The sequence below is a fragment of the Lepidochelys olivacea genome (assembly GCF_965140295.1).
Source record: "Lepidochelys olivacea isolate rLepOli2 genome assembly, chromosome: 3".
NCBI lineage: Eukaryota > Metazoa > Chordata > Testudines > Cheloniidae > Lepidochelys > Lepidochelys olivacea.
In genome coordinates, this window is record NC_140413.1 from 8,287,954 (window position 1) to 8,315,111 (window position 27,158).

At 42.7% G+C, this 27,158-nt stretch overlaps 2 protein-coding genes across 12 annotated transcripts in view; one reads left to right on the forward strand and one right to left on the reverse strand.

The window, feature by feature from the left end:
* Positions 1-6,204, reverse strand: part of INTS9 (integrator complex subunit 9) — an 80,093-nt gene extending 73,889 nt beyond the window's left edge. The window contains exon 1 of the mRNA XM_084623898.1: positions 6,124-6,204. Coding sequence (XP_084480024.1) covers positions 6,124-6,132 — 9 coding nt within the window. The 5' untranslated portion in view covers positions 6,133-6,204. The remainder of the gene's footprint in view (positions 1-6,123) is intronic.
* Positions 6,205-6,632: 428 nt separating this feature from the next.
* The window catches only part of HMBOX1 (homeobox containing 1), a 142,508-nt gene continuing 121,982 nt past the window's right edge, over positions 6,633-27,158 (forward strand). For 10 of the 11 annotated variants that reach the window (XM_084623908.1, XM_084623914.1, XM_084623912.1 and 7 more), the window contains exon 1: positions 6,633-6,747. The gene's annotated coding sequence lies outside the window, so the exon portion shown is untranslated. Of the gene's footprint in view, positions 6,748-22,497; positions 22,549-22,926; positions 23,034-27,158 lie in introns of all 11 variants that reach the window. The other variant, XM_084623911.1, reaches the window with a different exon arrangement.

Genomic DNA, 27,158 nt, shown 5'->3' on the forward strand with positions numbered 1-27,158 from the left:
ACCTCCTCGATCATGAAGAACCCTAAATGCTTTGCAAACTTAACAAGCGAAGATATAAATTACATATCAGAGGGGTGACTGCAGTCTCAACCGAGAAGCAGGCACCTCTGGTACAGAAAGTGGCAAATATTTGAAAATGTATAGCAACACTGTGGAACAGTATAAGCCACGAAGTGAAGAATACTGCATATGATTGAAACCGGAGGGGTAATATTATTGCTCAAACTAGAATGCGGCCAGGACATGTGGGCCTCTGCTCTCCTACCTGGGATCTGTAATGACCTCAAGTGGTCAAGATTTTGCTTTAACATCTCAAAGACATCACTTCTGGTAGCTTAGCCTCTCTTGCTGCACAATTTAAATACTAAGTATGACCATAGCCACTTTATATATTCAAAGCTCTTCACAGACATTTAAAACACTAAATTGATTAAAAACTGATTTTAAAAGCCACGTTTATTTTGTGATCATTTATTTCATTTTACTCTCTTTAGTGAATAAGGTAGATTAGTCCATTTTACTTTCTAGCACCGATCCCACACATTAACACAGGCCCACAATGTTTGGGTTAAAAGTCCTGAGGAGAATGTTTACATCCACCCCTAAAGAAGCTGTTTTTAATTAAATTTGAAAAATCAGGAAGACATTTTCCTTATTAGATTTGTAATTGCTCAAGTTTTAATTTTAAATTGCAAAACCTAAGTTATTCAACAGCATCTCTTTAAATTCTGCTTTCTGTCAGCACAGCTTTAAGAGAAGTCCTTGCGGTTTTGGGGCTTATTGTGAATATATGGGAATAATGTCCATTAAGTCAATAGAGCTACTCCTGGGTGTAAAATTAAGCACCCACATAAGTCTTTGTATGACTGAAATCATATGTAACTGCTGCCACAGATCCAGCAAGTGGGAGGAGATGTGGGAAAACAGACAATTTTCTGTAGACCCTAATTAAACAAAGGTATTAAAAATTCAGCAATTAAGTATTTTTAAATGGGTACATTACAACCTTCAGTGTTCAAAACTCCCTTGTTATTAGAACAGAGTTATGTCCCTGAAGTGCTCAACACAGGGTAGATAAAAATCTATGCTTTAAAAAAAAAATCTGTTTTTTTTTTATTTAAAACGGATTTTTTTGATAAAATGCGTTTTGAGGAAAAAGCCTAAAGATAGTTATAATTAAGATACATTATAGCTCAAAGATATCTCATCATGGAATAGGGATTATAAATTATAATTCTATAGTATGAGACAATATATTCATGTAATGTTTAAGAAAAGTTTTGTAAATGAGTTCCAATAGTTCATGGTTTAGGGACCCAATTTTACGGGGTTCCACAGGCTTCTGTATAGGTTATTTAGGTTAATCTTTCTATCTACCCAATATCAGTGCTCAGTCTAGAAGATACCATCAGAGAAGCTTAGTTTTGCAGTTCTCAAACTGTGGATTTGTGTCTCCAGAGGTAACATGCTTGTTAACAGCAAAAATGTTTTAAAATAAATAAATATATATAGAGAGAGGTGAGAAATAACAGACCTCAACTCTATCATCCCTCTGCAAATTTGTGTACAGAGAATAAATCCCTTACCTCTCTCTAAAAGTGCAAAGTTTCAAAAAGTTCAAAGAATAGAAGATTGTTGGGGACAGAACAGATCTGGACAAGGAGAAGAAGTCTGGAGATAAATGTGAGAAGCAAGGGACATATGCTTGTTTTATTAAAATATTATATGTTTGCTGTTGAAGAAAAAATCCAGAATACTTAACGTTGTTGTTTTAGTTAAATAAAACAATTTAAATGTCTGTCTGGTGATGTTCTCCTCTTAATACAGCATGGCAAGAAAATCCTCCAAATATTAATGATTAACCTATTGAATTGTAGATAATTCACCTCCCAATGACTTCATAAATATCTGCTTCAATTACTCTCAGTGATTGTAATAACTGGCATGGTATCACACTTTTATCTGTGCCAAGCAAAGTACACCTCTACCCCAATATAATGCTGTCCTCCGGAGCCAAAAAATGTTACCGCATTATAGGTGAAACTGCATTATATTGAACTTGCTTTGATCCACTGGAGCACGCAGCCCCCCCACCCCGAGTGCTGCTTTACCGCGTTATATCCAAATTCGTATTATACCGGGTCGCGTTATATCGGGGTAGAGGTGTACTGTGTAAGATCATAGTCCAGCGTATATCAGAGGCAGCTGATAGCGTTCTCAGAAAAGAGCAAGTTGGTTTTTAGAAAGGGCATGGATGCACAGACCACATCTTCATTCTACGAAACATGACAGAACAGTGCTTAGAATCGCAACGGTAACTCTACATATATTTCATAGACTTTGAGAAGGCTTTGGATAGCATTCACAAGACCAGCCTATGGCGCATTCTGCGGGCATATGACATTCCTTTCCATATCATCATCGTCATCAAAAGCTTCTCTTTCAACTTTACATGCAGTGTTGATCACAGCAAGCTCAGTTTTGAAGTCAAAAGAGGAGTACGTCAGGAGTTTGTCATGTCTGCAATCCTCTTCAACATTGCCATCGACTGGGTAATGCAGTGTACAACAGAAGACATGCCAAGAGGCATTAAATGGACACTCGTCTCATCCCTTGAAGACCTGGACTTTGCAGATGTCGCTCTCCTATCACATACCCAACACCATATACAAGAAAAAACAACTGACTCAACGCATTCATAGCCAGCAAATTGCACTGAAAATAAACCGCAACAAAATAGATGATATGACCTTTAATATTGTCTCAACATCACCAGTACGGATAGAGGATTATGTTCTCACCAATGTAGAAACATTCACATACTTGGGCAGTACCATCAGCCAGGATGGTGGAATAAGCCAGGACATCCGGAACAAAATCAATAAAGCCAGGAGCAACTTCAGGAGCTTAAATACAGTCTGGAAATCATCAAAATACAACACCAAAACCAAACTCAAGATTTATCAGAGCGGCGTACTTTCAACACTATTTTATAGCGCAGAATGCTGGGGAATGAGAAAGTATGACACATCCAAACTGTCTTCATTCCATACAACCTGCCTCAGAAAAATCCTCTGTATATTTTGGCCCAGAACAATCTCAAACCAAGATCTATCGACACAGTGCAGCCAAGAGGACCTGAGCACCATCATTGCCAGAGGGCATTGGAGATGGATCAGTCACCTGCTTCGGACGGAAACTGACTCTATCACCAGAGTAGTAGTAAGATGGACACCTGAAGGCAAGCGAAAACGAGGCTGCCTCAAAACAACATGGCGAAGAGCTGTAGAAGCCGAGCTGAAAAACCTGGGGCACAGCTGGGGAACCATTGAAAGACCTGCCAGAAACTGACAGGAGTGGAGGAGCTTCGTCACTGCCCTAAACGCCAGAGGCATAATAGGAACATGATGATGTCCCTGAAATCTCTTGGATCCATGGAAAACCACCCACCCCGTTTTTTTCCTTTATGACTTATTCAATGTCCTGTATGACTTTCAAATAGTTTAAGTTGTACTGTATTGAAATTCAAATAAACAGTTATTATTGCTTAAAGCTCATTGAAGCAGACCTGCAACGTACCCCAAATGTTGTGTTCTTTGGCCTGTCCAACTGGTGGGTCTAGTTTGCTATTTATCTTTTCTTCAGTTTTCTAAAAATACAACTACAGGCATCCCAAGTGCTCTCGGTGCCTGTTCCATTAATTAAAGGTCATAACACATGAACCAAAGTCTGTCCATAAATATATCAACCTCAGCCCATGATCTCTTCAACAGCTTTAGAGAAGAAAGAGACAGGCTTTGAAAAGCAGCTGGAAAGTTAACACATCTGGACTCTGGCAGATCAAGGCAAGGAGCAAGTTCCAAATCCAAGGACTCCTCACAGAGGATGCTCCACTGTATTATTTATAGGGCCCTAACAAATTCACGGCTGTGAAAAAAGCACCATGGACCGTGAAACCTGGTCTCCGCTGTGAAATCTGGTCTTGTGTGTATTTTTACCCTATACTATACATATTTCACAGGGAAGACCAGCAGTTCTCAAACTGGGGGTCCCAACCCAAAAGGGGGTTGTAAGGTTATTGTAAGGGGGTCTTGGTATTGCCACCCTTACTTCTGTGCTGCCTTTAGAGCCGGATGGCCGGAGAGTGACAGCTGCTGACCAGGCGCCCAGCTCTGAAGGCAGCGCCCCTCCAGCAACAGCACAGAAATAAGGATGGCAATACTACGACCCGGCTACAATAACTTTGTGATCCCCCTCCCCACAACCCGCTTTTGGGTCAGGAGCCCTACAGTTACAACAATGTGAAATTTCAGATTTAAATATCTGAAATCATTAAATGTACAATTTTTTAAATCCTATGACTCTGAAATTGACCAAAGTGGATCATGAATTTGTTAGGTCCCTACTTATTTATGTTGAAGGATCACGAGTATGAGTGCCTCTGCTGACTTCACATGTGGCTGCTTGGAGTGGGAGAGAGGCAATCTCTCAGGTAACCAGGCCCCAAGCCATTCAGGGACTTGTAGGTTAAAACCCAACGTTTCAAGTTTCACACAGAAACGAGGGCAGGTTGTGCAGCAGTGCTCAAATGTTATAGTTACATGCTCATTATGGGCAGTGTATGTGTAATATATACATATATATATATATATGGTGGAGTTTGCTGTTGGATTTCCCTTTATAATTGTCAGCGGCAGCAAGAGCCTGAATGAAAGTACATTAAAACCAGTGGCCATCTTTCCATTGTCTTCACTAGGCTATGGAGCAGAAATCCACTGCTTAGGACTGGTGCCTATTGTTTTTGGTCTTTTTCTTCCAGATTTAAAACAAATAAATGGGGGACCAGGATGAAATTGCCAAAAACCCTGGATTTCCCTCGTGACCCAAGACAAGGCTAGGACCTGCAGCTACCACCTTGGCCTCCAAATATTTTATACTCATTTCAGCCCAGTTGCCCTCCCCCCAACAATGGAGTCTTTGTTTCTTAGCACAAAATTGTTCTTTCAGCTCAGTACATGGTAGCTCACTAAAGTAAGTTAGGTGAAAAGCACTATGCACATACAAACTAAGGATTTCAGTGCATTCTGCAAACACTTAGATTTCATATCCTTCCTATCATGCCCCACTCCTACAAACACTTATGCATGTGCTTAAGTTTACATGAGTAGTGGGACTACTCACATAACGTTAAGCACATTGAATCACAGAAGTGTAGGGCTGCAAGAGCCTCGAGAAGTCATCAAGTCCAGGCCCCTGCACAGAGGCAGTGCCAAGTAAATGCATATGTAACTGTTTGTAGGATCAGAACCTTAAGCTACCTACCTATTAACTGCATTTTACAGAGGGAAGTTATGTCATAAGGAAGGTAAGTGATTTGCCCAAAGTCACAAAACGAGCCAGAGATGGAGACAGAACTCAGGAGCTCCACCCCACAAGCTTGTGCTCTATTAGAATACACACCTTCCCTACGGAAAATCCTTCTTCAAAGTAAACCAAAGTATTTTCAGAGAGCTCCACTTTTAAGGACCGTATCGCTCCAAGTTAAAGAACTCAGAATTTGGGTTCGGACGGCCTGGAGGTGACTCAGCTTTTCCAACTTTCAGACAAGGAATTGCACTGTGTGAGGATTATCAGGGTGGGCCACTCGTTGTGACATGCAGAGAGAGGCCTTTGCCTGTGTGACACCCCTTCAGAAGTGTCTCCTACTCTACCATCAACATCAGGCCCTTCCTGCCCTCCACTGCAGCTATCCCAGCCTTTCACAGGGAGCCTCGGGTCACCGTCCGAAGCAGAGAATCTGGACTCTCGGCTGCAGCTCTGCATGGCAGGGTGCTTTGCCTTCCCATGTGCTGCAGGACCTGGCTCAGTGTTTGCATGCTCCCCCCAGAGACAGACGACAAAAAGCGTCCCCCAGCGCTGAGCCCAGCCCTGCTCCTCGCAGGGCCTCAGTTTCCCCACCGGTAGGGAGGAAGGCGACCCCCACGCTCCAGCCAGGGGCAGGGCTGAGGGTTAACCCCCTGACGCTCAGTAAACACTCTGAAGCCCCCAGAGGTGGCCAGGCCTGAACCACGGGGGAATCCTTCGCCCCAGCCCCACCGACAGACGCTGACTGTACAGACTCACCAGCTTCATGCTTTACCCGGCCGGCGCTATTGACTGTAACCATCCTCCCGCTTCCTGCCCAGCCTCTGCCACCCAGAGCACCATGGGACTTGTAGTCCCCTTCCCTCTCCCCGCTCCCGCGCCTTCTCCTGCCCAGGATGAAGTCATGCCCAGCCTCTTCTACCCCCGGGGCATCCTGGGAGTTGTAGTCCCCTCCTAGCCCGAGCCCCGGTCTCCGTTGGCGTGCCGTTCCGGGGGGGGGCATGCTGGGAGTTGTAGTCCTCGGGCCTCGGCTCTCCCCTTCGCCCAAGGGAGGGGGGAACTACAAGTCCCAGGGTCTCACAGCGGCGGCAGGTGGGAGCTTGGATGTTGATATCAACATGGCGCTTGCCCGACAGACAAAGACAGTCAGGCTGGTGTGATTGAGCCAAAAAAAAAAAAAAAAAAAAAAAAAAAAAGCAGGGGGGAGGGGGGAATTTCTCTTGGGGGGGTCGGGGCGGGGGCATCGGAAGCTGCGGGATTTTCACCCCCCACTGCTCTCCTCCCTCTGCACCCCCATTATTCTCCCCCTCACACTGGGACTGGGGATCCCCCCCCCCCCGGTGCTGTTAAATGGTGAGGTGGAGAAGTGACCAGGATCCAGAGGTGAGTGTTACCGGGCGGGGGGGGGGGATCGTGCTGCTTTCGGGGGGCGGGTCCCCTGAGCTTGTGCTGGGTCTGGCTGGGGGAGTTGAACCCTGGGGTAGGGGGAGCTTCCTGGAGCAGAGGTTGGGTGAGGTGGGTTCGGGGGTGGGGGAGTCCCCTTGCCCTGTGCTGGGCTTGGGGGTAGTGGAAGGGGAGGTCCCGTTAGCTTGTGCCGGATTTTGCTGAGAGAGTTTAATACAAGGGATCTGGGTGGCTCCTTGTATCCTTGAAGTGGGGGCAGGGAGGTGCCCCCTAGACAGGACTGTTTTTTTGCTGGGGGAATTTAACACTGTGGTTTTGTTAAGGGCAGGGGTGGGCTTCTTGCTTTCCTCGACATACAAGCTGCGAGTGACATTAATTTTTTTCAGGGGGGAAGGGGGAGAGTAGATGGGTGGTGAGGGGAAGGAATCCCCTTAGGCTGGGTTGGGTTTTGCTGAGGAGTTTGACGGTGGGATGAGGAGGGATGGTGGCTCCTTCTTTGCTTGAAGCACAAAACTGTGTGAGAGCAATGGTGTGTCTGAGGAGGGGGACTTGCACCAGGTTAGACTCGGTTCTGGTGGGTTTGGGGTGTCTGAGGTTTGTGTGGCCACTTGCACTGCCTGAAATAGGGGACAGGTAAAGAGGAGGAGGACGGAGACAGCTGCTGCTGCCGGTGGGCTGGGGTGTGTTGGGGTATTCTGCAGGCTGTTGTAGTTTTGCAGGGGAGTTGAACATAGGGCTGGTTAGAGGGGGATTAGAGAAGAAGGGAGGCGCCTTGTCCGGTGTTGGGATACTACGGTGATGGGCACGCTATTAAAACTTAGATTATGTTCTTGAGACACAGAATGTGTGTGGTATGAATTATGGTGAAAAAAGAGGAGGTGGTTGTTTCTTGCCAGGGAATTTTATACTGGCCTATGGAGAGTAGGATAGGGAAGATACCTTTGAAGCAAATAATGTGTCTGTGAAATCACTTGGGAGAGGGAGGGTCCTTGTCAAGAGGAGAGATTCTGTGTTGGTAGGTTGGTGTGGGTGGGTGTAGGGGGGATGGTATAGTGCTTTTATGGTTGTATGTCCAAGACACTAGTGAGAGCTTGCTTCCAAAACAAATCTGCTTGATACAGAGGAGAGAGCATGCATGATGAGGAAGAGACAGGTGAGAACCCTAAAGGGATGTTGTAGCTGATGTTGTAGCTGGAGGGCAGGGGGGAAACATAGGAAGGTGTCTCCTTGAATGTATGGGAGAAGAACATGGGTGGGGTGTTCGTTTTGTTTTTACTTTTAAGAGGCTCAGATTTTGAGCTGGAGGGAGGGTGTTAAAATTGCTTTTATATTTGTACCTGGGACATTCCTTTGAATGCCCGTGTGTGGCCCCACAACTGCCTAAAAAAGAGTGAGGCTGGAAAAGGCGGCAGGGAATTCCGCTAGGCTGGTACATTGTGTTAGTTTTTGCTTTGCTGTGGAGTTCAAAGAAAACCATCCTGCCCATTTTTTTTTGGTGTAAATATACATACAGCATGATGGCCTGAGTTGGGCTCTTGCTTCTCAGTTTTGGGAGGTGGGAAGGGGTGGTTAAAAGTGCCTCTAAATGTATCTGCAGGGTACTTTCTTCGGAAACAATTTTTTCATTAGCTCTGAAAAATCTTTTGATCATATGTCTTATTTCCCCCACCCCCTTCAAATAAGGGAAGGAAAGGATGCCTTTTGGGGTGGGAGGGAAAGAGGAAGTATGATGAGCGTTGCCACTTCCCTGTATGTGAAGTCCTATGTACTCGGTTTATTCTGGAGTTCAAGTGACACTGGCAGCACAGAGGCAGGTGGCTTCAAGTGCTAAATGCATATGGACTGAAAATGGTGGGTTTTAAATGTAATGGCCCAGGACAACTGATTTGGGAACAGCAAGTCTGCTAGGTACTGGCTGTGTGCCCCTGACTCAAAAACCAGAGGGGATAGTTAGAGGAGACTGAACTGATGAAGGGAATGCAATTTGGATAAATGATGCTACACAAAAAGTTGTTGTATAAACGGCTTGTGCTAGGCAGTCAACTCAGCTTGCAAAACCGTGGAGCGCCTGTCTGGGTACTATGATATCACTAGCTCATTTCTGCATGGCTCATCAGGTGCAGGAGCTTCTCTGCTTCCTTCCTGGGATGGTGCAGCTGGTATCTGATTTCCTCCATAGATGGGAGAGGAGGAGTCCTGTGCAGTTTTTTTCCCCCCCTGAGATGATTGCGTTTTCTTTGGCCTCACTGTTCCCTGCCTCATTAGTAGGAACTGCATTTATATTTGTTTACCACTATGCCATGCCAATGGGAATGCCTGGAGTAGTGGGGAGTGGGTGTATGTGAATTCATCTCACTAACGTGTTTCTTTTCTTCCATTGTTGTAAGATGATGCTAGGACACAGTTCTGCAACAGCAGGCAGTAAACTTCATGTCTTTGTGGTTTTTGACACTCCCTCATTGCTGGGTTATCTGTTTCTGAGCCAAATCCTGAAGGAAAGGGTTGGGGGACAGGCAGCACATTACATACACACAGCTGGAACTTCTTTAGGTTCAGACAGACTTTGTCTTTTTGGCAGTTTCCACGATATGCATCTGAGGAAGTGAGCTGTAGCTCACGAAAGCTTATGCTCTAATAAATTGGTTAGTCTCTAAGGTGCCACAAGTCCTCCTTTTCTTTTTGCGAATACAGACTAACACGGCTGTTACTCTGAAACCTGTCATTATGCAAGGCACTGCATTTAGCCGTATGGAGTGGAAATCTATCAACTGCATGAAAAAACTTGTACAGATACAGACAAGGCAGTTTCCACGATATGCATCTGAGGAAGTGAGCTGTAGCTCACGAAAGCTTATGCTCTAATAAATTGGTTAGTCTCTAAGGTGCCACAAGTCCTCCTTTTCTTTTTGCGAATACAGACTAACACGGCTGTTACTCTGAAACTTGGTTGTGAAAATTATTTGCCATCTCTCTATGTTCTACGAGTGCTGGAATTTCTGAGGTGGCAGGATTATACTTGATGTACCTGTACATTGATGTGTTTGCATTTGGGAACACTGTCCATTTTCTCTTATGCAAAGATTCTTCATCTTTAACTCCGTGTGATGGGCACAGCCTTTTTGTAGGGTTGACTGAATTGTATAGTGAGCTGAGCATGGGACTAGGAACAAGGAATTTGTTTTACACTGCTGTGTCTATTCCTAGCGTTCCTCTGGCACAGAACAGGCATCCACATTCTTACCACCGTGTCATCTAACTCTGTTCAGAGCAGGTCGACACAACTGCGGAGTGTGGGCCACCAGCCGTATTATAGTAGTGCTAGCATGGATGAAGCTGCACAGTTGCCAGAAGAATAGTGGGAGGATTTCAAAAAAATCCTGTCTCGACCAGGCCTTCTTATCTCTGCCATTTATTTCTTGTGTAGTTTTGTGCATTTTTATCTGTTGGGCCTTTCTAAAACATCTACCGCTGTACTGTCTATTATAATTTGCGGCTAGAGGCCAACCAAGAATGAGATCTCCACACTGTTTGGAGCGTGAGTAGCCAGTGCCTGCCCCAACCAGCTTATCTCTCTCTCTGTTTTCTCTATCTGTAAAATAGGAATGCTTACTAGTCTCCTTGAGAGGGGTGTTGTGAGTAAATGTCTGGCCAGTGTTTTGAAAGTGCAGTTAGTGTTTTATGAAGTATTATTTTGTAGTCATAAGAAGTGGCAGATTCATAAATTTATGGGGGAACTTGGAGATTCTCCGCCTTCAGATCAGGAACTAGAGAAATATTGTGGCTTTGTTTTTCTTTACATTGAATAAATGCAAAGGTCTGTATTAAAATTTACTTGTTCCATTCCGAACTGTTGAAGCTGTTCTGCTTCCATTGAAGTCTGTAGGAGTTTTTTGTAGTTTGGGCCTTCAGTGTGTAATTCAGGGGGAGAGGGAAGGACTCCAGACAGGCAAAAATGAGTCACATTTTAAAAGATATGGGAATCAGTTTAACTTATAACATATTACCTCTCTTTCATAAACAGGTATTTCTGATGACACCTACACTAACAAACAGGCAGATAACAGTAGCTTGTGTGGGATGGCAGTGGATTTGGATTTAAACTAAGCAACTTGTCATGCCTGCAATAGTATTGATGCACACAGGCTCCTCTGCCTGTGTTGTGCCCAGAGGGGTTCTGATTACAGGATCAGGACTTATTATGAGCAAATTCTTCACCTTCTACAAAGTTTAGGATTGGAGGTCAACCATTTTAAGGGATGCTGTCAACTCAAAAACCCGATTACAAAGGAACATATGTCTTCCCCTTATTATCAGTAACTTTATACAGTTTGTTTATTCTACATTTTTGGATGCTTTAAAATCAATGAAGTCAGTTTCACTTTACATTGATTTATTGGGGCTTCAGCCGTGCACAGGAGTCCACTTTGCAGCTTTTCAAGACTGGGCCCTTACTTAGGCCTGTGCTGACAAATTTATCTTTTGCTTTAATCTTGTATGTTACCAATAATGTTAAATAATATTAGTGATTTATTAACACTTAAAATGTAGCAGATGCCTTGGATCTGATTTCTTTTCTTTTTTTTTAAATGAGACACTTATGTCATGATTTTGGATGGAGTTTTACAAGGTGATGAGGAGGGGTTATTTTAAAATTGTTTATTTTTTAAATCACTTCTCTAAAGTTGTTTGATAATCCATTACATTTTCCAGCTCCCTATTTTATATCACTTATTATTCTTACTATTGTATTCCAGTAGCACCTAGAAATCCCAGCTGAGATCAGGTCCTGTCTTGCTAGGTGCTGCATATGCACATATTAGGAGATAATCCCTGCTCCTAAGAGTTTAGAAGACCTATATTCTGTAAACATGTTTAACTTTATGAATGCAGGTAGCCTAGTCACATGCTTAAAGTTAAGTGCGTGTATAAGTGCTTGCGGGTTTTGGATCCAAGCAGACAAGCTAGATGGAGTGTAAAAAAGGAAATGTTGTTCCCATTTTACAGACAGTGAACTGCGAGGCCTAAAGAGAGTGACTGGTCCAAGATCAGACATGGAGTTAGTGACAGAACTGGGAAATGAACTCTGATCTCCAGAGTCTCACACTAGTGCTTTAATCACCAGATTGTTTCTTGCTCTCTGAGTTACTTGGCTAGCTACCAAATTTTAAAATAATGCCTACAGATTCTTTTCTTTCTTTCAAACTTTTTAACCCGAAGGTGGCAGTTACTTTTATTTTTCAGTTGGGTCTTGAAAATAGTAGATTGGAAAGCTTCATCCAAACAGAACTTCCCTGACCCGTTACTAACCGGAAACCGTCTCTAGCAAGTGAATCTTTAATTAAACATATGAAGACTTTTTTGGAGGAAAGATAGTTGCAAACTGTGGTCTTTGTTGCAGGTTAGCACGTAAAATGTTCTCAGATTGAGGCAGTCATGTGGTCTATGACAACAACAACAAAAAGTGGAAAACCAGTTCTCTAGTATCTGGCCAACTGAAAATTTCATCTTGTAACTGTGAAAGACACATTTATTTTTATGTTGTGCCTGCTAAAAAAAAAAAAAAAAAAGTTGCTAAGGTGATATACTAGGTTGAAAATCTGTTCTCTCTTGAATCTAGTCTTGTTTGGTTTTTCAATAAGGGAATTTACACAGGGTTAGTTTGTGGCCAGAAATGATTGTTGAGAAGCCGTTAATATACCTAGCCTTAAAATGAGGATGCGCTGAAATACTTTTTGTTTATAGTGTTGTTTGAAACACAAATTTCAATCACAAGTTGACCAAAATTCCATAGTTACTGCAGACATACTTCATAATATGCTGCTGAGCAAAGTGCTCATTTCGCAGTTGTGAAACTGCTTCTTATGGGTATGATTGCATCATGAAGCCTAATCTAATCAGAATGATCGATTTATGGCGATAACTTGTAGGCAGCATTGATACTGTATGGCTCTTGCATTTCATATTTGATTCATTACTGCTGAGACACTGTCCTTCTTACTAACCACTCCATGATAAAGTAATACTTTGCACATTTATCTGTAGATCTTGAAGTACCTTACAGAGATGCACTTTGCAGACAGAGAAGCTGAGGCTCAGAGGCTAAGGGACTTGCCCAAGTTCACACACTGTCATTGGCAATTAGAAATACGAGTCCCCTTAGACCTGTCCCATGCTTAATTTGCATCTGTGATCTGTCAACGTTTTATATTTTTAAATCTGTAAGGAGTTTATGGTCTGATCCTTTACGATCAGCATTTTATTCCCTTATTTTTGTATAATGCAAATATTCTAAGCTTGAACAATTAGTGTTTTTTCAGAATTACAAGCCAATGATTATATTGCTCAAATACATTTTTGGGCAGATTTCCCCTACCCCTAGTTTTTAATCAAGGCTGCACAGTAAAGGTAAATATAAACTGGAGAGCCCTTAAAATACAGAACTGTTGTAGTGCAGTGCTTTTGACTAGGTGTGTTCTGATTCATCTTTACCATGTCCATGCAGTACAAATGTATGGAAGGCCAATTACCTAAACATTTCTCTTATAAGATTTTTGTATGTCTGTTTACTGTCTTGATTTATGCTGGGTTTGTTGCGGTTACTAGGTAATAACTTAATAGGCTTAGCCATTCATCAGATATGATTTAGATTCATCTCACTCTGACTGAGTTTGTTGTATGGTTGACCACACGCATACCTACGAACATGTGTGTATGTTGTTGGGGAATCCTTCCTCCGAGGTACTGCCCTCTTGTGGATGGAATATTGTTGTCAGACCTAATCAAAAATATCCTAATATGTTGCCCTCTACTGTCTGCAGTCTACAGAGGCTAAATTTTGTGTATTTAATATTTCCTAATGCATAGAAGTGGCCAGGAATAACATCCTTCTCACCTTGTAGCTGAGACATGAAATGTATATGAAACCTATCCAGTGCTTTGAGGTGCCACTGAAACTGCCAGTTGGCTGAAGAAGTGCATACAATTAAAACCCAAGTACACAAGATAAATCCATTATGCTTGGCCATGAATATGCAGCGGATGAATCTCCCTTGCTCTGAATCCCTAGAGTTGGTTAAAGTTCATTTACTGTTAATTCAATAGCAAAACTGCCTTGTTTTTTTCCTTTTTTAAAAAGAAATGCAAGTCATAACTTCAGTGAATTCTTATTTGTGTCCTCGAATAAAACTATTACTCTTGAAACAGAACAGTAAAACTCCTCTTCTGGGGATTTAAAAATAATCCTGCTGAGCAGCTGATTTTGTTGCTTTGAAGAGCCTACATTTGGTAAACTAGGAAATGTAGCTCATAGCCACTTTCTGCATTTTGAGCTGCCCAGTTGTTTTGAGATACTAATCCAAACACAAGGCACTTAGCTCTTTTTTGAACTGTCATTGCTGCCCCTGCTATGAATATTTATTTAATTCTTTACAGGATAGTACTTCTGCGATGTAGCTTCTGTGATCACAGCTTCTACCTTTTGCTAGCAATCTCTTTCTGGCTCTATTGGCAGAGTTTTATAATTGGGGTAGTGGTGTTCACAGCATGCAGTAGCTCTAACATGTAAACAAAAGTCAGATATTGAGGAAGAAAGTTGTACCTAGTGGTAAGGACACAACTCTAATTCTTGGCTGTGCTACAGACTTTCTTTGTGATCTGGGGAGGGTCACTTAACCTCTCTGTGTCAGGGCTTTTGGCGGGCTTCATCTTTGTAAAGTGCTTTGAGATCCATGGATGAATGGTGTGTTAGAAGTGCATGCTAATATCACAGTTATAAACAAAACTGAAATATCTAGAGGCTGGTGAGATAAATGACATAACTTTATTTACATAAGACAAGAACCAGTTACTTAAGCTAATTTGACTCTTATGCCACAGGTGAGGAAATCGGAACAACACATTTCTCAATCAATTAGGAGTCTTTAACCCCTATGCTGCATGGGGCTGTGGTGCCCCCAGACTTTGCAATTAGTAGTAATTCACCATATTCACTGTATACTTTAGCATAGTGATTTATTATGCTTATTAGAAAGGCAGTGTGTATAGTGGTCTGAACACCATACTGAGACCCAGGAACAACATGAGCTTACTCCAAACTCTTCAGCTTCCTCATCAGTAAAGCTGGGATAAGAGTGGCCATATGAGATCAGACCAATGGCCTGTCTAGTCCAGTCTCTGACGCTGATCACTGCCATATGTTTCAGAGGAAGCTGCACAGTGGACAACTACGTAATAACTTGCCCATAAAGGAAGTTTCTTCCTAAAGTCAGGCAGCTAATAGGTGACTTATGCCCTGCAGTATGAGGGTGTGCTCACCTGAATGTTCATGCCAGCAGGTGGAATTGCCTTGAGTTCCTGCACAAAGATCACTCCTCATCCTCATCTACTACCACAAAGTAGAAGGGTATCTTTAAGGACAAGATACCAGGACATTGGTTTTATGTCCTGTCCGACAAATGTCTGCTCCAATAATGCAATGTGTCCTATTTTTTGGATTTAATGGCAACCACCACTTCGTCTTTTGCACTAGAATAGAGGTCTTCCTTATGTTAAAAGTACCATCAACCAATTCTTGAGGTTTTTTAAGGGTCTTATAAAAATTCCAGCTGAACTTCCTATCAAAATTACAAAGGCAAGATAAAAAATAGATAAGTTTCTTCATTATGCTTCTAGAGTTCACAGTAACCCTGGTTCCCTCTGCCAATAAAAACTCATCTGCATTTATAACTCTTATAGCTGCTCATGCTTTGAGTCATGTATTTCTCTTAGTAAGAGGAATGGCCTAGTCTCCAAATGTCCAAAAAGCTTTCTGTTTGCTATATGTCTCCTGCCAGATTGGTCTCCAATTCTGTGGTAATAATGCAGGTGTAATGCAGTCTAATCTTTACAAGTAGTTGCTTTTGAGGAGGACCATGAATTATCTTTCAGTTCATTTCATGGATATAATTCTGATAAATGTTGGTGTCACTCCTTGGTCACACTCAAGTAAATTCCGTTTTATTCCTAGTAATACACCTCTTACTACCAGCAAATATGAGGAATCAGATTTTGCAATGAAAGTATGTTTGCCATGCATCTTCCCTTTCCCACCCCAAACAAATTATTTGTTCAGAATCCTTCCTGGTGATGGCTTTGACCAGGAGAGTACACCCACGTTTCCTTCTGCTAGACCCTACACCCATTGTAGAAATTGACTCAAGTGAAACACTGCAGGAGTGATGGAGCCTGTTATCCCCTGGAGACATTCCACTGGTGCACACTGTGTATGAGAACTGGAGTCCAGTCTTGAGCTTGGCTTTGATGCCATTGTTGGAAGGCAGGTTTTTTTTATTAAAACACCAACTGGTAGATGTTTGAAGTGGTTTATCAAATGTGTATAAAGCCAATGTTCCTGCTCCAAGGATCTAACGATGTAACTTCAGCAGATACGGTGCATGGGACAGTGGTGCTTCTGTGAGGGGACTAGATGCAGCAATCAAGACAGAAACACTTCGTAGAAGTGGTTTTTGAGGAGAGATTTGAAGGTAATAAAGGGACAGCATTTGATGCACAGAATGTGGGAGGCTGTTCCAAGTATGGGAGAGAATAACACAGAAGAAGGTGCAGAGCTGGGTTCACTGACACAATTTGGGCTCACTGAGCTACGGAAGACTAAAAGGGGCAGTGGAGACTCAACTGTGTGCTGCTTCACTGGATGTAAATACATTTATAACAAAAGCCCGTGAGCTCAACCAGTGACTCTTCTGTATCCTGGCTAAATTGGTATCTGATTTTTCCACTGCTCTGCTGTCTTCTTACAGAGGTTGTTTATTGACTGAAACTGTTTCCATGTGGCTGTAATGTAGAGCTTGATTACATTAAACGTGGCTTTTTCCTGTAGTATTTCAGTGCTAAGGAAAGAGATCCCACCTGCTAAAATGGCTGTTTAGGTAATGCACAAACCTTGGGGGTGGGGAGAGTTGTGAAGCAGGATCTAGTCCCTCTTGGGGTCCTAGTATTCACATGCTCACTGAGTTTATATTTTGGTGATAAATTTTCGGATGCAATTCCTAATATTTGTTATTTGTATTCCAATAATGCCTAGAGGCTCTGACCATGATCAGGACCCATTGTGCTAGGCGCTGACCAGAAAATAGGAAGAGAGTCCCTGCCCCACAGAGTTTACAGTCTAAATAAACCGTCTTGATTAATAGTATTTGTCTTTGAAAATGAAGGCTAAGGCCTGGTCTACACCTAAAACTTTGGTTGAACTTCATCATGTCACTCAGGAGTGTGAAAAATCAACACCCCAGAGAGACATAGTTAAGCCCACCTAAACCCTAGTATAGACACCACTAGGTCCATGGAACAGTTCTTTTTCAGGGTTGCCAATTTCAGTTGGATGTATTCCTGGAGACTGCAGGACAATCCTGGAGGATTGGTAACCCCATCGATTTAGCTACCACTTAGATTCATAGATACTAAGGTCAGAAGGGACCATTATGATCATCTAGTCCGACCTCCTGCACAACGCAGGCCACAGGATCTAACCCACCCACTCCTGCGAAAATCCTCTCACCTATGGCTGAGCTATTGAAGTCTTCAAATCGTAGTTTAAAGACTTCACTTTGCTCTGGCTAGTATAACCTGCTGTAAGGATGCCCCAGTTTATATCCAGACGATGGGGGTGGGGGTAAGAGGCTCAGTCCCAAGGCTCTAGGTGAGGGACAGCACTGTGGGGGAAGCTCTCTCAACCCCCACCCCTGCCTGGCTATTTCCTTTATACCCCAACCTTCACTGCATCAGGGACCCCATCCCACCCCAGACATTCCCCCAACCTTGGGGACCATCTCCCCTGGATGCTCCCCTCTCCACTATTTAAGCACCATGGATGCTCAACCAGTCCTGTGTAATTCCTTGTGCATGTCAATATGGGACAGTCCCACCAACGGTGTATTTCTGCCTGGCCTTCTTAGTGGAGCTGCAGAGTATTTGGCCTCCCCTTCCAGCAGGCTGGTAGGGAAGCCCCCTACAGCTAATAGCTGGAGAAAGAAGCACTTAAGTCTCCTGTGTCCAGAGGTCACCATGATGCAGCCATAACTCTCAAGGGCGTGGATTAACTACAACAACGGCACACCCCCTTCCATCATTGTAGCAAGTGGCTACACTGCTGTGCTAAAGCAGCACAGGTTCAGGGCTGTAAGCTATGCTCCTGTATTGTATTGTAGACATACCCTTAGTGCTGCTCCAAGAAGGCATTCAAATCTCTGTACTTGTCCCACTAAGCACCCAAGCTCTGTGATACCGAGGGCCGTGCTGGCAACTTGCCAGAAGACTGTGGCAATCCAATTTGCCGAAAATGCACATATTAAATAGCAAATGAATGCACTTGTATCATCTTTGATAAAGAGATTAAAAATGGCCTGTTGGTTGAGCTAGCCAATAAGAAAACCCATCAGGGAACCAGCTCCATCCACCCCTTACAATTACAGGGTCTGCTGCTACTGTAGTGCATAGCAGAACTCAGGATGGATAAAATCAATGATTTAAAAAAAACCCAGATTTCAAAAATTCAAATTAAATACATTTTTCTTTTTTAAAAGATGTCTATTTGGAAATTGACAACCAATGTTAAAGCCTCAATTTACCATAATCTATTTAAAATTATTTAAATTAAATAAACATTCAGGCAGTATGTATTTGCTATTCGTTTTAAGGAAAGTTAAAGCACTGAACTGGTGGAAGTTACTGGCAGCTAAGCAGCTGGAACCAGGTTTGATGAAGTGCTAAACCAACTTTTTACAGCCATAGCCTCTTCTGCAGGTGCAGAGAGAATGTTTCCTTAATTTGAGTTTATTCAGCTAGCTCAGTTCAATGACTAGTCCATTCAGAGTTGAGGAACCCATTGAGATTTGAGAAACCATGAAAGCTTGTTTGTTTGTTTTTTCCTTTTCCAATCTATGAATGAAAATTAGGTGTAAGATCTACTAGTTTTAAAACCTTGAATGACATGGTGACCAGAAACAATCACTTCAGTTCACTGACTACAGATAATACTTTCTTTGTTTAACAAATCAGTGAATTTTAATGCAAAAGATATTTTCATAAACTTTTTTTCCTTAGGTACCCAGCACATTTAAGGTGTTTTATTTAACTATTAAAAAGCCAATTTAAAATGCCATTTTTGTGCATTTTTACCTGAATTCCAATTTCCATCTAAATGCACCTTGACACAAATGATGAAGTAAAAAATTAATCATCCTTTAGGAAATAAATGAATCAGTCACTATTTTCTGTGCCCCTCACTCAGTTGATTGCTTGCTAGGTGCTAATCTAGTTCTAAAATGCAAAATAAGCTATTTCACCACTTCCAAGCCAAAACATAACTTTTCCGTGGTTGTTAATGTGTATGTTTCTTTACAAAACTTACCTAGCATCAGCAAGTACCAGTGTATGGTGTTCAAAAGAAATGAAGCATCATGAAATGAAGACTCTTGCATGTTTCAAGTCAGTTTTGGTGTTCAAGAGCTTATTCCAAGAAGAGCTGAATACCTCCAACTCCCATTAAAGTTCAAGACCTCTCAGGAGCAAGCCCTTAGAACAAGATATTGCTAACATTAAAGCCAATGGAAGTTCTTTCCATTGTTTTAACAGGAGGTGGACTGGGATCACAATGGGGAGGGTTATTTATTTATTGAGACCTGTAGCTTACAGAGTTCTAGATCCTTTCACTGAATTTATTTAATTCTTTTTGCATCTGACTTCCCAAATCCACCTTTCACATGAGGCCTTGGCCCTTCCTCCAATTATTTGACAAAACAATTTACTAAACATTTTTTTTAAAGCAGTAATGAGGTAAAGAGATTTTGCTTTGTGCGTCCCTTCTTGTTGTGCGGTAATAACCTTTCTAAACAAGAAGTTGGGTATCTTGTGTTCAGCAAATTACTAATTTCAAAGAGGGTGCTGGAAAATTATTTCCCCCTCCCTGAAACCCCCCCCACCTCTCTCAAAAATCCCCAAACCTGGCCTGCTAGTCACCAGCGTAGTAAATGTTATTCTGTACCTAATTGATAAAGAGCCTGATGCTCCAGTCTTTCTTCAGTGAGAGTTGTACCAGAGTAAGGACTGCAGGATCAGTGCCTCTAGTTTGGTTGTAACTATGATGGCCCGTACCACAGTTTAGCTGCAAATATGATTTTATGTGGAGGGGAGAGGGAAGGGGCTGGAGGTGTCAGTTCTAAACACTGTATTTCCTGCACAATCCTATGAAACTCTCCTGCATTGGATTTTAGGTGACTTGGCTTGTGCCACTATGCACTCTTGGGCACTCTGTAAATGAGGTCTTGTTCCACGACTAAGACTCCTAGGTGCAACTGTAATACAAAGAATAAATAATGATGATAAAATAAAATACTCTACCTGCTTGGTGCAACTTGGTGCTCTCTTGGCCCTCTTTTCCAACAAGCGACCACACACCTTCTCTCGAGCCAGCCTCAGTGCCTGGACTCCAAACCCAAATCCTGTACGCGGCACAACCTTAATTTTCTCTTTTTATAAATCTAACTTAAAACACATTTTTCCAAAAACCTTCTAACGCTAACCTCCATTCCACCAATCCTCCCCCATGCCTGACTGTGCTTTCTGCAGTGTGTTAAAAACAAAGCCCACTGTGGGTGTGGGCGGTTGGGTGTGAGGGTCTAACAAAAGCATAATTTGTGATCTTGTTCACAACCCATAAGGTCTTGTTTGGATGGGAAAGGTTTTGTTTTTTTTTTTCCAGATACACCAGTGCTGGTGTAACGCCCCATATGGACATTATTATTCCACAATAAGCGTGTCCACATGGGGAAGTTATATCAATATAACTGTTGGTTTAAATTAACACGTTAGCTTATACCAGTGTAGCTTTCCTATGTAGACACAGTGAATGGATTTGCAACAGTAGAGTTCCCGAGCTGCAGTGGAGCAATAGACGGCACCCTTATTATGCCACCGTCCCACCTTGCCCCATAGCATATTGACAGAAAGGGATACTTTTCTATTATTATTACTCCTGGGGGAATTCTGTGCCAAAAAATTGCAAAATTCTGAAAAATAATGCAATATAATTACACCAGTTTCACTTATTTTGGTAGGTTTCAGAGTAGCAGCCATGTTAGTCTGTATTCGCAAAAAGAAAAGGGGGACTTGTGGCACCTTAGAGACAAATTTATTTGAGCATAAGCTTTCGTGAGCTACAGCGTAATTTATTTAAACTACCATACAGAAAAAAAATCACAATAACTGTTCAGCATTTCCTAAACACATGAAACTTAAGTTACAAATACTTGGTAACCAACACCCTGCATTCCAGTTATAACCTTGGATTTTCATTTAAATTACATTACTGTTATTTTTGTGTTTGGTGTTCTGTGAAGTAGAATGTTGCTTTAAATTGCTCAGACTTTCACACAAGAAAGTCATATGGTTTTGCTAATCATTGTCCTGCATTTTTTTTAAATGGGTAAGTAAAACAGATCCTGAGCTGTAATCTAACCCCATTGTGCCTCTCTGGCACAGGAAAAAAAGTGAGAACGCACGGAGACCTTCCTCGCTGAGGATTCCGTGACTGTCATTTACAATAAGGCTCCTTTACACCACTCTGGCAAGGTAAAGGAGCCTTAATAGACTAAGAAAGCAAACAATTAACTAACAATGAGAACATTAGCAACCTGCCTGTTTAGTTGTTACATTTCTTACTCCTGAGGGCATTCTGTGCCAAAAAATTAAAAGTTCTGCACACAATATTTTAAAATTCTGCAAATGTTGTTTGTCAAATAAATGTGGAGGCTCCAGCACGGCAGTGGGGAGCACAGGCCACTGGTTGCAAAGATGGAAGGAGATGACTGTGCAGCTCCCTCCCTCTACCCAGGACATGTCATCCCAAGTCCTCCTCTTTCTCCTCCATATCTGGCTTGGGCATTCTGTGGTTGTGGAGGGGGAATCCTTCAAAGCTGCAATGACAGCAGCTACAGATAAAATACAGAGGTACCATTGTCAGTATAATCACAACAGAAAGAGGGAGTTAAGGGTCAGAACTCCTTTCCTTTGCATTCCCGAAGTTATAAACAAGACATGCTTATTGACACTTCTGTTTCAGAGTGCTTGTGCACAGCACCACTCACAGCACTGGCAATCGTGAGAATGGCCCACCTGGAGTGAGGGCATTGCTCAGTTGCCTGAAACTATGAGTACGGGGAAAATGCTGGTGCCATTTTCCACTGCCGGTGGTAATTTTTAGTTGATATCTCACTCCTGAGGGAACAAAGGCACTGAGAGCACAGATGCTGCTGGTGTCCTGTAGCCGCCCAGGCCTGTAGGCTGCTAGCCTGTTTACTGCAATGGTGCCTACCCATGTTATCAGTAGGTGGCATGGGAAAGTGTCCTACCACGGAGGAAGAAATAAGACTGCCATCCCTAGAAACCTTCAGGAGAGGACTGCAGACTACCTACATGAAAGTTTCCTTGAGATCTCTCAGGAGGATTCAAGGAACATCCCTGTGTACATAAACAAACTGTGCTGTATGCTTCCCCTCCTCCCCACACCTAACTTTAGAAGGGAATGAAAATCAGATGACCATGCTACATCTCTTTGTTGTACTGCTACCTTTTCTGGTACCGGCAAATTAATGATGTCAGTAGCTATGTCCTGTGAAGTCAGTACATGTAATGGGAAATACAGTTACTTACCCAAGGTTCCTTCCCCTGCAACAGGCCTGTGCTTGACTGCTGGAACTGGCTGGACTGCGGTGGAGTCTCAAACAGGTCTTGGCTTGCAGCATGCTGGATCCCCCTAGTTGCATGTCCCCAATCCTTCTCTTCTTCCTTCTTCAGCTCCTCCTTTTCCTCACTGTTCACACCATGGGTCTACGTCTTGGGCTTCTCAGAGGTATCCACAGTGGCGGGGGGGGGACTCTGTCAAGTACGGTGTGCAGCTCTTTGTAAAAGCAGCAGATCTGCATCTCTGCACTGGATTGATTGTTGGACCCCCTGGCCTTCTTGTACACCTGCCGCAGTTCCTTCACTTTTACTGTGGCACTGCTGTTGATCCCTGTTATGCCCCTTCTGCAACCCCCATGCAACCTGCTCAGAGATGTCCAGCTTTCTGTGGCTGGTCCCTAGCAGAGCCTCTTCTCCCCACAGGCCCAGGAAATCCAATATCTTCTGTCTACTCCAGGCCAGAACGCGTCTGGAGCATGTAGCCACCATGGTGAGCTTGGCCGTTGCACACAACTGTGGAGAGCTGCTAGGTACGTTTGCTGAGCTGTACAATCAGGAAAAGGTATTTACAAAATATATGGAGTTTTAAGGGGGTATTATTGGGGGATGCCGCCAGTCTCTGTGACCCTGGCATAATGGAGTTCACAATTGTGACCAGAGTGGTCAGTGTTGGGCATTGTGGAACTGTTGGAGGACTGTTAGGGTTGACATAGGTAACACAAAAAGAAAAGGAGGACTTGTGGCACCTTAGAGACTAACCAATTTATCTGAGCATAAGCTTTCGTGCGCTACAGCTCACTTCATCGGATGCATACTGTGGAAACTGCAGAAGACATTATATACACAGAGATATATATAAGTCTTATAAGTGTATATACACAGAGATATATAATGTCTTCTGCAGTTTCCACAGTATGCATCCGATGAAGTGAGCTGTAGCGCACGAAAGCTTATGCTCAAATAAATTGGTTAGTCTCTAAGGTGCCACAAGTCCTCCTTTTCTTTTTGCGAATACAGACTAACACGGCTGTTACTAACACTAACACGGCTGTTACTCTGAAACCTGTCATAGGTAACACAGTGTCTACACTCATGCTGTGTTGACTTCAGTACTTTGATCATAGCTCAATGCTGCTTGGGGAGGTGGAGTTACTGTGTTGCCATAACGGGGCATTTACATTCGTGGTAGACAAATTTAAGTGTAGACACATGCACAACTAGGTTGATGCAAGGCAACTTACATGGACCTAACTTTGTAGTATAGACCAGACCATAGTCACTGCTCCAAGATGGGCCTTGGCCTGTAGTCACAGAGGCCTTGCCTGTATGCAGAATTGAGATGGTTTAACTTTAGACCACTTGAAAAGCTGATTCCTTACCCAAAGAATTCCTTACTGAATTAAGTTATATGGATACAAGCCTGTTTTAAATTGAATTGTGTCCACGCTGTGTTTTGTACCTCTTCAGCTAAATTGGTTTACAATCACACCTTTAAATGGGTGTAATTTTGATAATAGGCAAGGCGTGAATGTTGTTGCTACAGGGCAAGTGAATATCTCAGTCCCGTTCTAGTGAATAAGTGTCCGTCTCACAAAAAATCACTATAATTGTTTCTTTTGACATCCTTATTTCAACCCTTGTTTCATCCTTGTTTTTGTGCCACTAACTAGCACCAGTCACAGCAAACAGGCTAAGGGCTGAATGGATAATTCCTCTCCTTCCTTAGTGTATTTATATCTTTCAAATACTTGCAGATGGCTATCAGATGCTTCCTGAGTCATTGTTTAGCTAAGCTCTCTGCATTTAGGGAACAATTCTGCTCTCACTTAGCAGTGCAACTCCCACTGACAATAATGGGAGTTGCGTGCCTGTAAAGGAAGGCAGAATTGGGCCCTAAATGAATCTTTAGCTTCCTAATAACCTTTTGTATCTTTTCTCTAAATTTCATCCAACTTGTTGTATGCAGTGTTTTTGTAGCCAAAGCCACAAAACCAATGCTATACCTGAGATACATCAATGATATTTTCATCCTCTGGACAATCAACCTAAACTCCCTCATAGATTTCCATCACAAATTCAACCACCCATCCATTAAACTCTCTCTAGAAAACTCCCACACTAGCATCAACTTCCTGGAAGCCACAGTCAGCTTCAATAATAGGTTAGCCGTGACATTCTGAGTACATTTCCCAGACCTGAAGAAGAACTCTGTGTAAGCTCAAACGCTTGTCTCTCTCATCAACAGATGTTGGTCCAGTAAAAGATATTACTTCACCCACCTTGTCTGTGCAACTTATTGATGTCTTTCTGGTGCATTCTCACCAGCACCATAGTAATGGGCAGTTGCCTCCCAGTTTTGCGAAACAATGGCCCTGCATGTGCAGCCCTGAATCACATGGGCTTTTCACCCTCTTTTTGAACATCATGTCATGCTGTAAGCTGCTATCCAGTTTTCTGTCCATTAATACCCTTGGGCTTCTGTCAGCACTGCTGCTTTCCAGGTATCTCCCTCCCAGTGAATATCTGTATTTGGGGATTATTTTCCACCCCAGAAGGGTGTTTTATAAGTCATGGAAATCACATAAGGTTCTGAACACTGAAATTCAAGGTTTCTATATCAAGATATCCTCTGGCTAGTCTTTGATTTTGGGGAGATCTTTCCCACCCCTTCCAAATGATTTGGAAATATTACTAAACCTTTGTTTTATGTAGGATGTTTCTGTATAAACACATGAGCAGGTCCTTGTAAATAAGGCACTCACATATTGGGATTAGGACACACCTCTTCCAATAAAGTTTCTGTGAGCTGTGCAGCTGGACTCCTGTACAAATGAAAGTGCAGGGGTTAATGTTTTCCTCTAGATGTTCTCTTGCTTCCTGCCTTTTTTGTAAGTCTTGGGTTTCATTGTCCCTTTGCACTTTAAGTGGTAGCTTTTTGTGTGTCTGTTCTAGAGATTGGAAGAGAGATTCGTTTTTTTAACTTTTGGTTTAACAGTTTCAGTAGAAAAATGATTGACATCCTCCTTTTGAGGGTTATCAACAAGAGAGAACAGTAGTGTCTAAACATAGCAATGTCTATTCTAGCAGGAGAGAAGCTTCTGAAATAGTTCTAATGGTCCATTTCCCCCCTCCGTTTTGATGAGGGCAGGGAAAGGGAGGCTAGAGAAGTTAAATGACTAATAGACTTACATGGGGAAAACCACTAACTTTAACAAGGAGATGTATATGCCCCAATCTTAACAAGTGACCATCAGAAATAGCTCTTCTTCACAACATGAGTTCTTACAATGTATCTTATCTGGTGAGGTATTTCAAGTAGAGTGGGAAGCATTAACACCATTGTTGAAGGCACTGGTAATAATGGAATACTCTGTATAGTTGTGGTTACCCATGTTCAAGGAAGATGAATTCAAACGGGAACACATGCAGAGAAGGGTTACTAGGATGGTCAAGGCCTATTTTATGAGAGGAGACTGTGGGTATGTCTACACTCCAATTAGACACCTGCGGCAGGCCCAGGCTAAGGGGCTGCTTAATTCAGGCTCCAACTGCATCTCAAGCTCTGGGACCCTCCCACCTCGCAGGGTCCTAGAGCCTGGACTTCAGCACAAGCCTGAATGCCTGCACCAGAGTTAGACAGCCTCTTGAGCCCAAGTCAGCTGGCATGGGCCAGCCGCAGGTGTCTAATTGCATTGTAGACTTACCCTAGAAGAGCGTGGCTTGTTTAGCCTCACAAAAGAAAGACTAAGAGGGGATTTGATTGCTTTTTATAAATACATTGCGGGGCTGGGGGTTAAACCCCACGGAGGAAGAAGAGCTGTCTAAACTTAAAGACAATGTTGGCTCAAGCACAAATGGATATAAACTGGCCATGAATAAATGTAGGCTGGAAATCAGGTTTCTAATCATCAGAGGAGTGAGGCTCTGGAACAACCTCCCAATAGGACTAGTTGGGGCAAGAAATCTATCGGATGTTAAGGTGGAGCGTAATAAATTTATAAACAGGATTATATGGGTGTGTTGCCTGTGATAAGAGGGGACTGGTCTCCAACTAGGTCCTTTTCACTCTTCCTGTATCCCTAATAGCATGTCTGCAGGTTCATTGCTGATGTCTGTCTCCAAGGATTTCTTTCCTATCATTGTAGTATCAATAGCTTGCTGGATAACTTAAGATAAAAAAAAATCTGGGTTTGTTTTTATCCTGTATATTGGGCTTTGCAGGATACAAAATTGTGGCTTCCATGTTCTTGTGTGTGAATTCTTGTGTGAGGAACTAGAGCTCGGCTCTTGCTTTGTGTGAGTGGAACCAAGATCCTGCGAAATCAGGCTCTTGTTCTTATAAATTGATTTTAATGGCCTGGCCTGCTGTAGTCTTTCCTTATCTCTGAACTAACTTTTATGAGAAGTAGCAGCCCTCCTGATGTCCAGTACTTATCTCTTGTTGTAATCCTATGAGCTTTCTGAACTATGTTTCATTCTGGTCTTTATATGTTTTTCTGTGTTTCCCCATTCACTGGATTTCCCACTTCTTGTGCATTGAAGGACTGGCTACCTTAGGCCTGAATCCTACAAACACTTACACATGTGCTTAACTTTACCACCAATAGTAGTCCCATGATCAGGGCTTTGAAATGTAAGCTCTCCAGAGAAGGGAC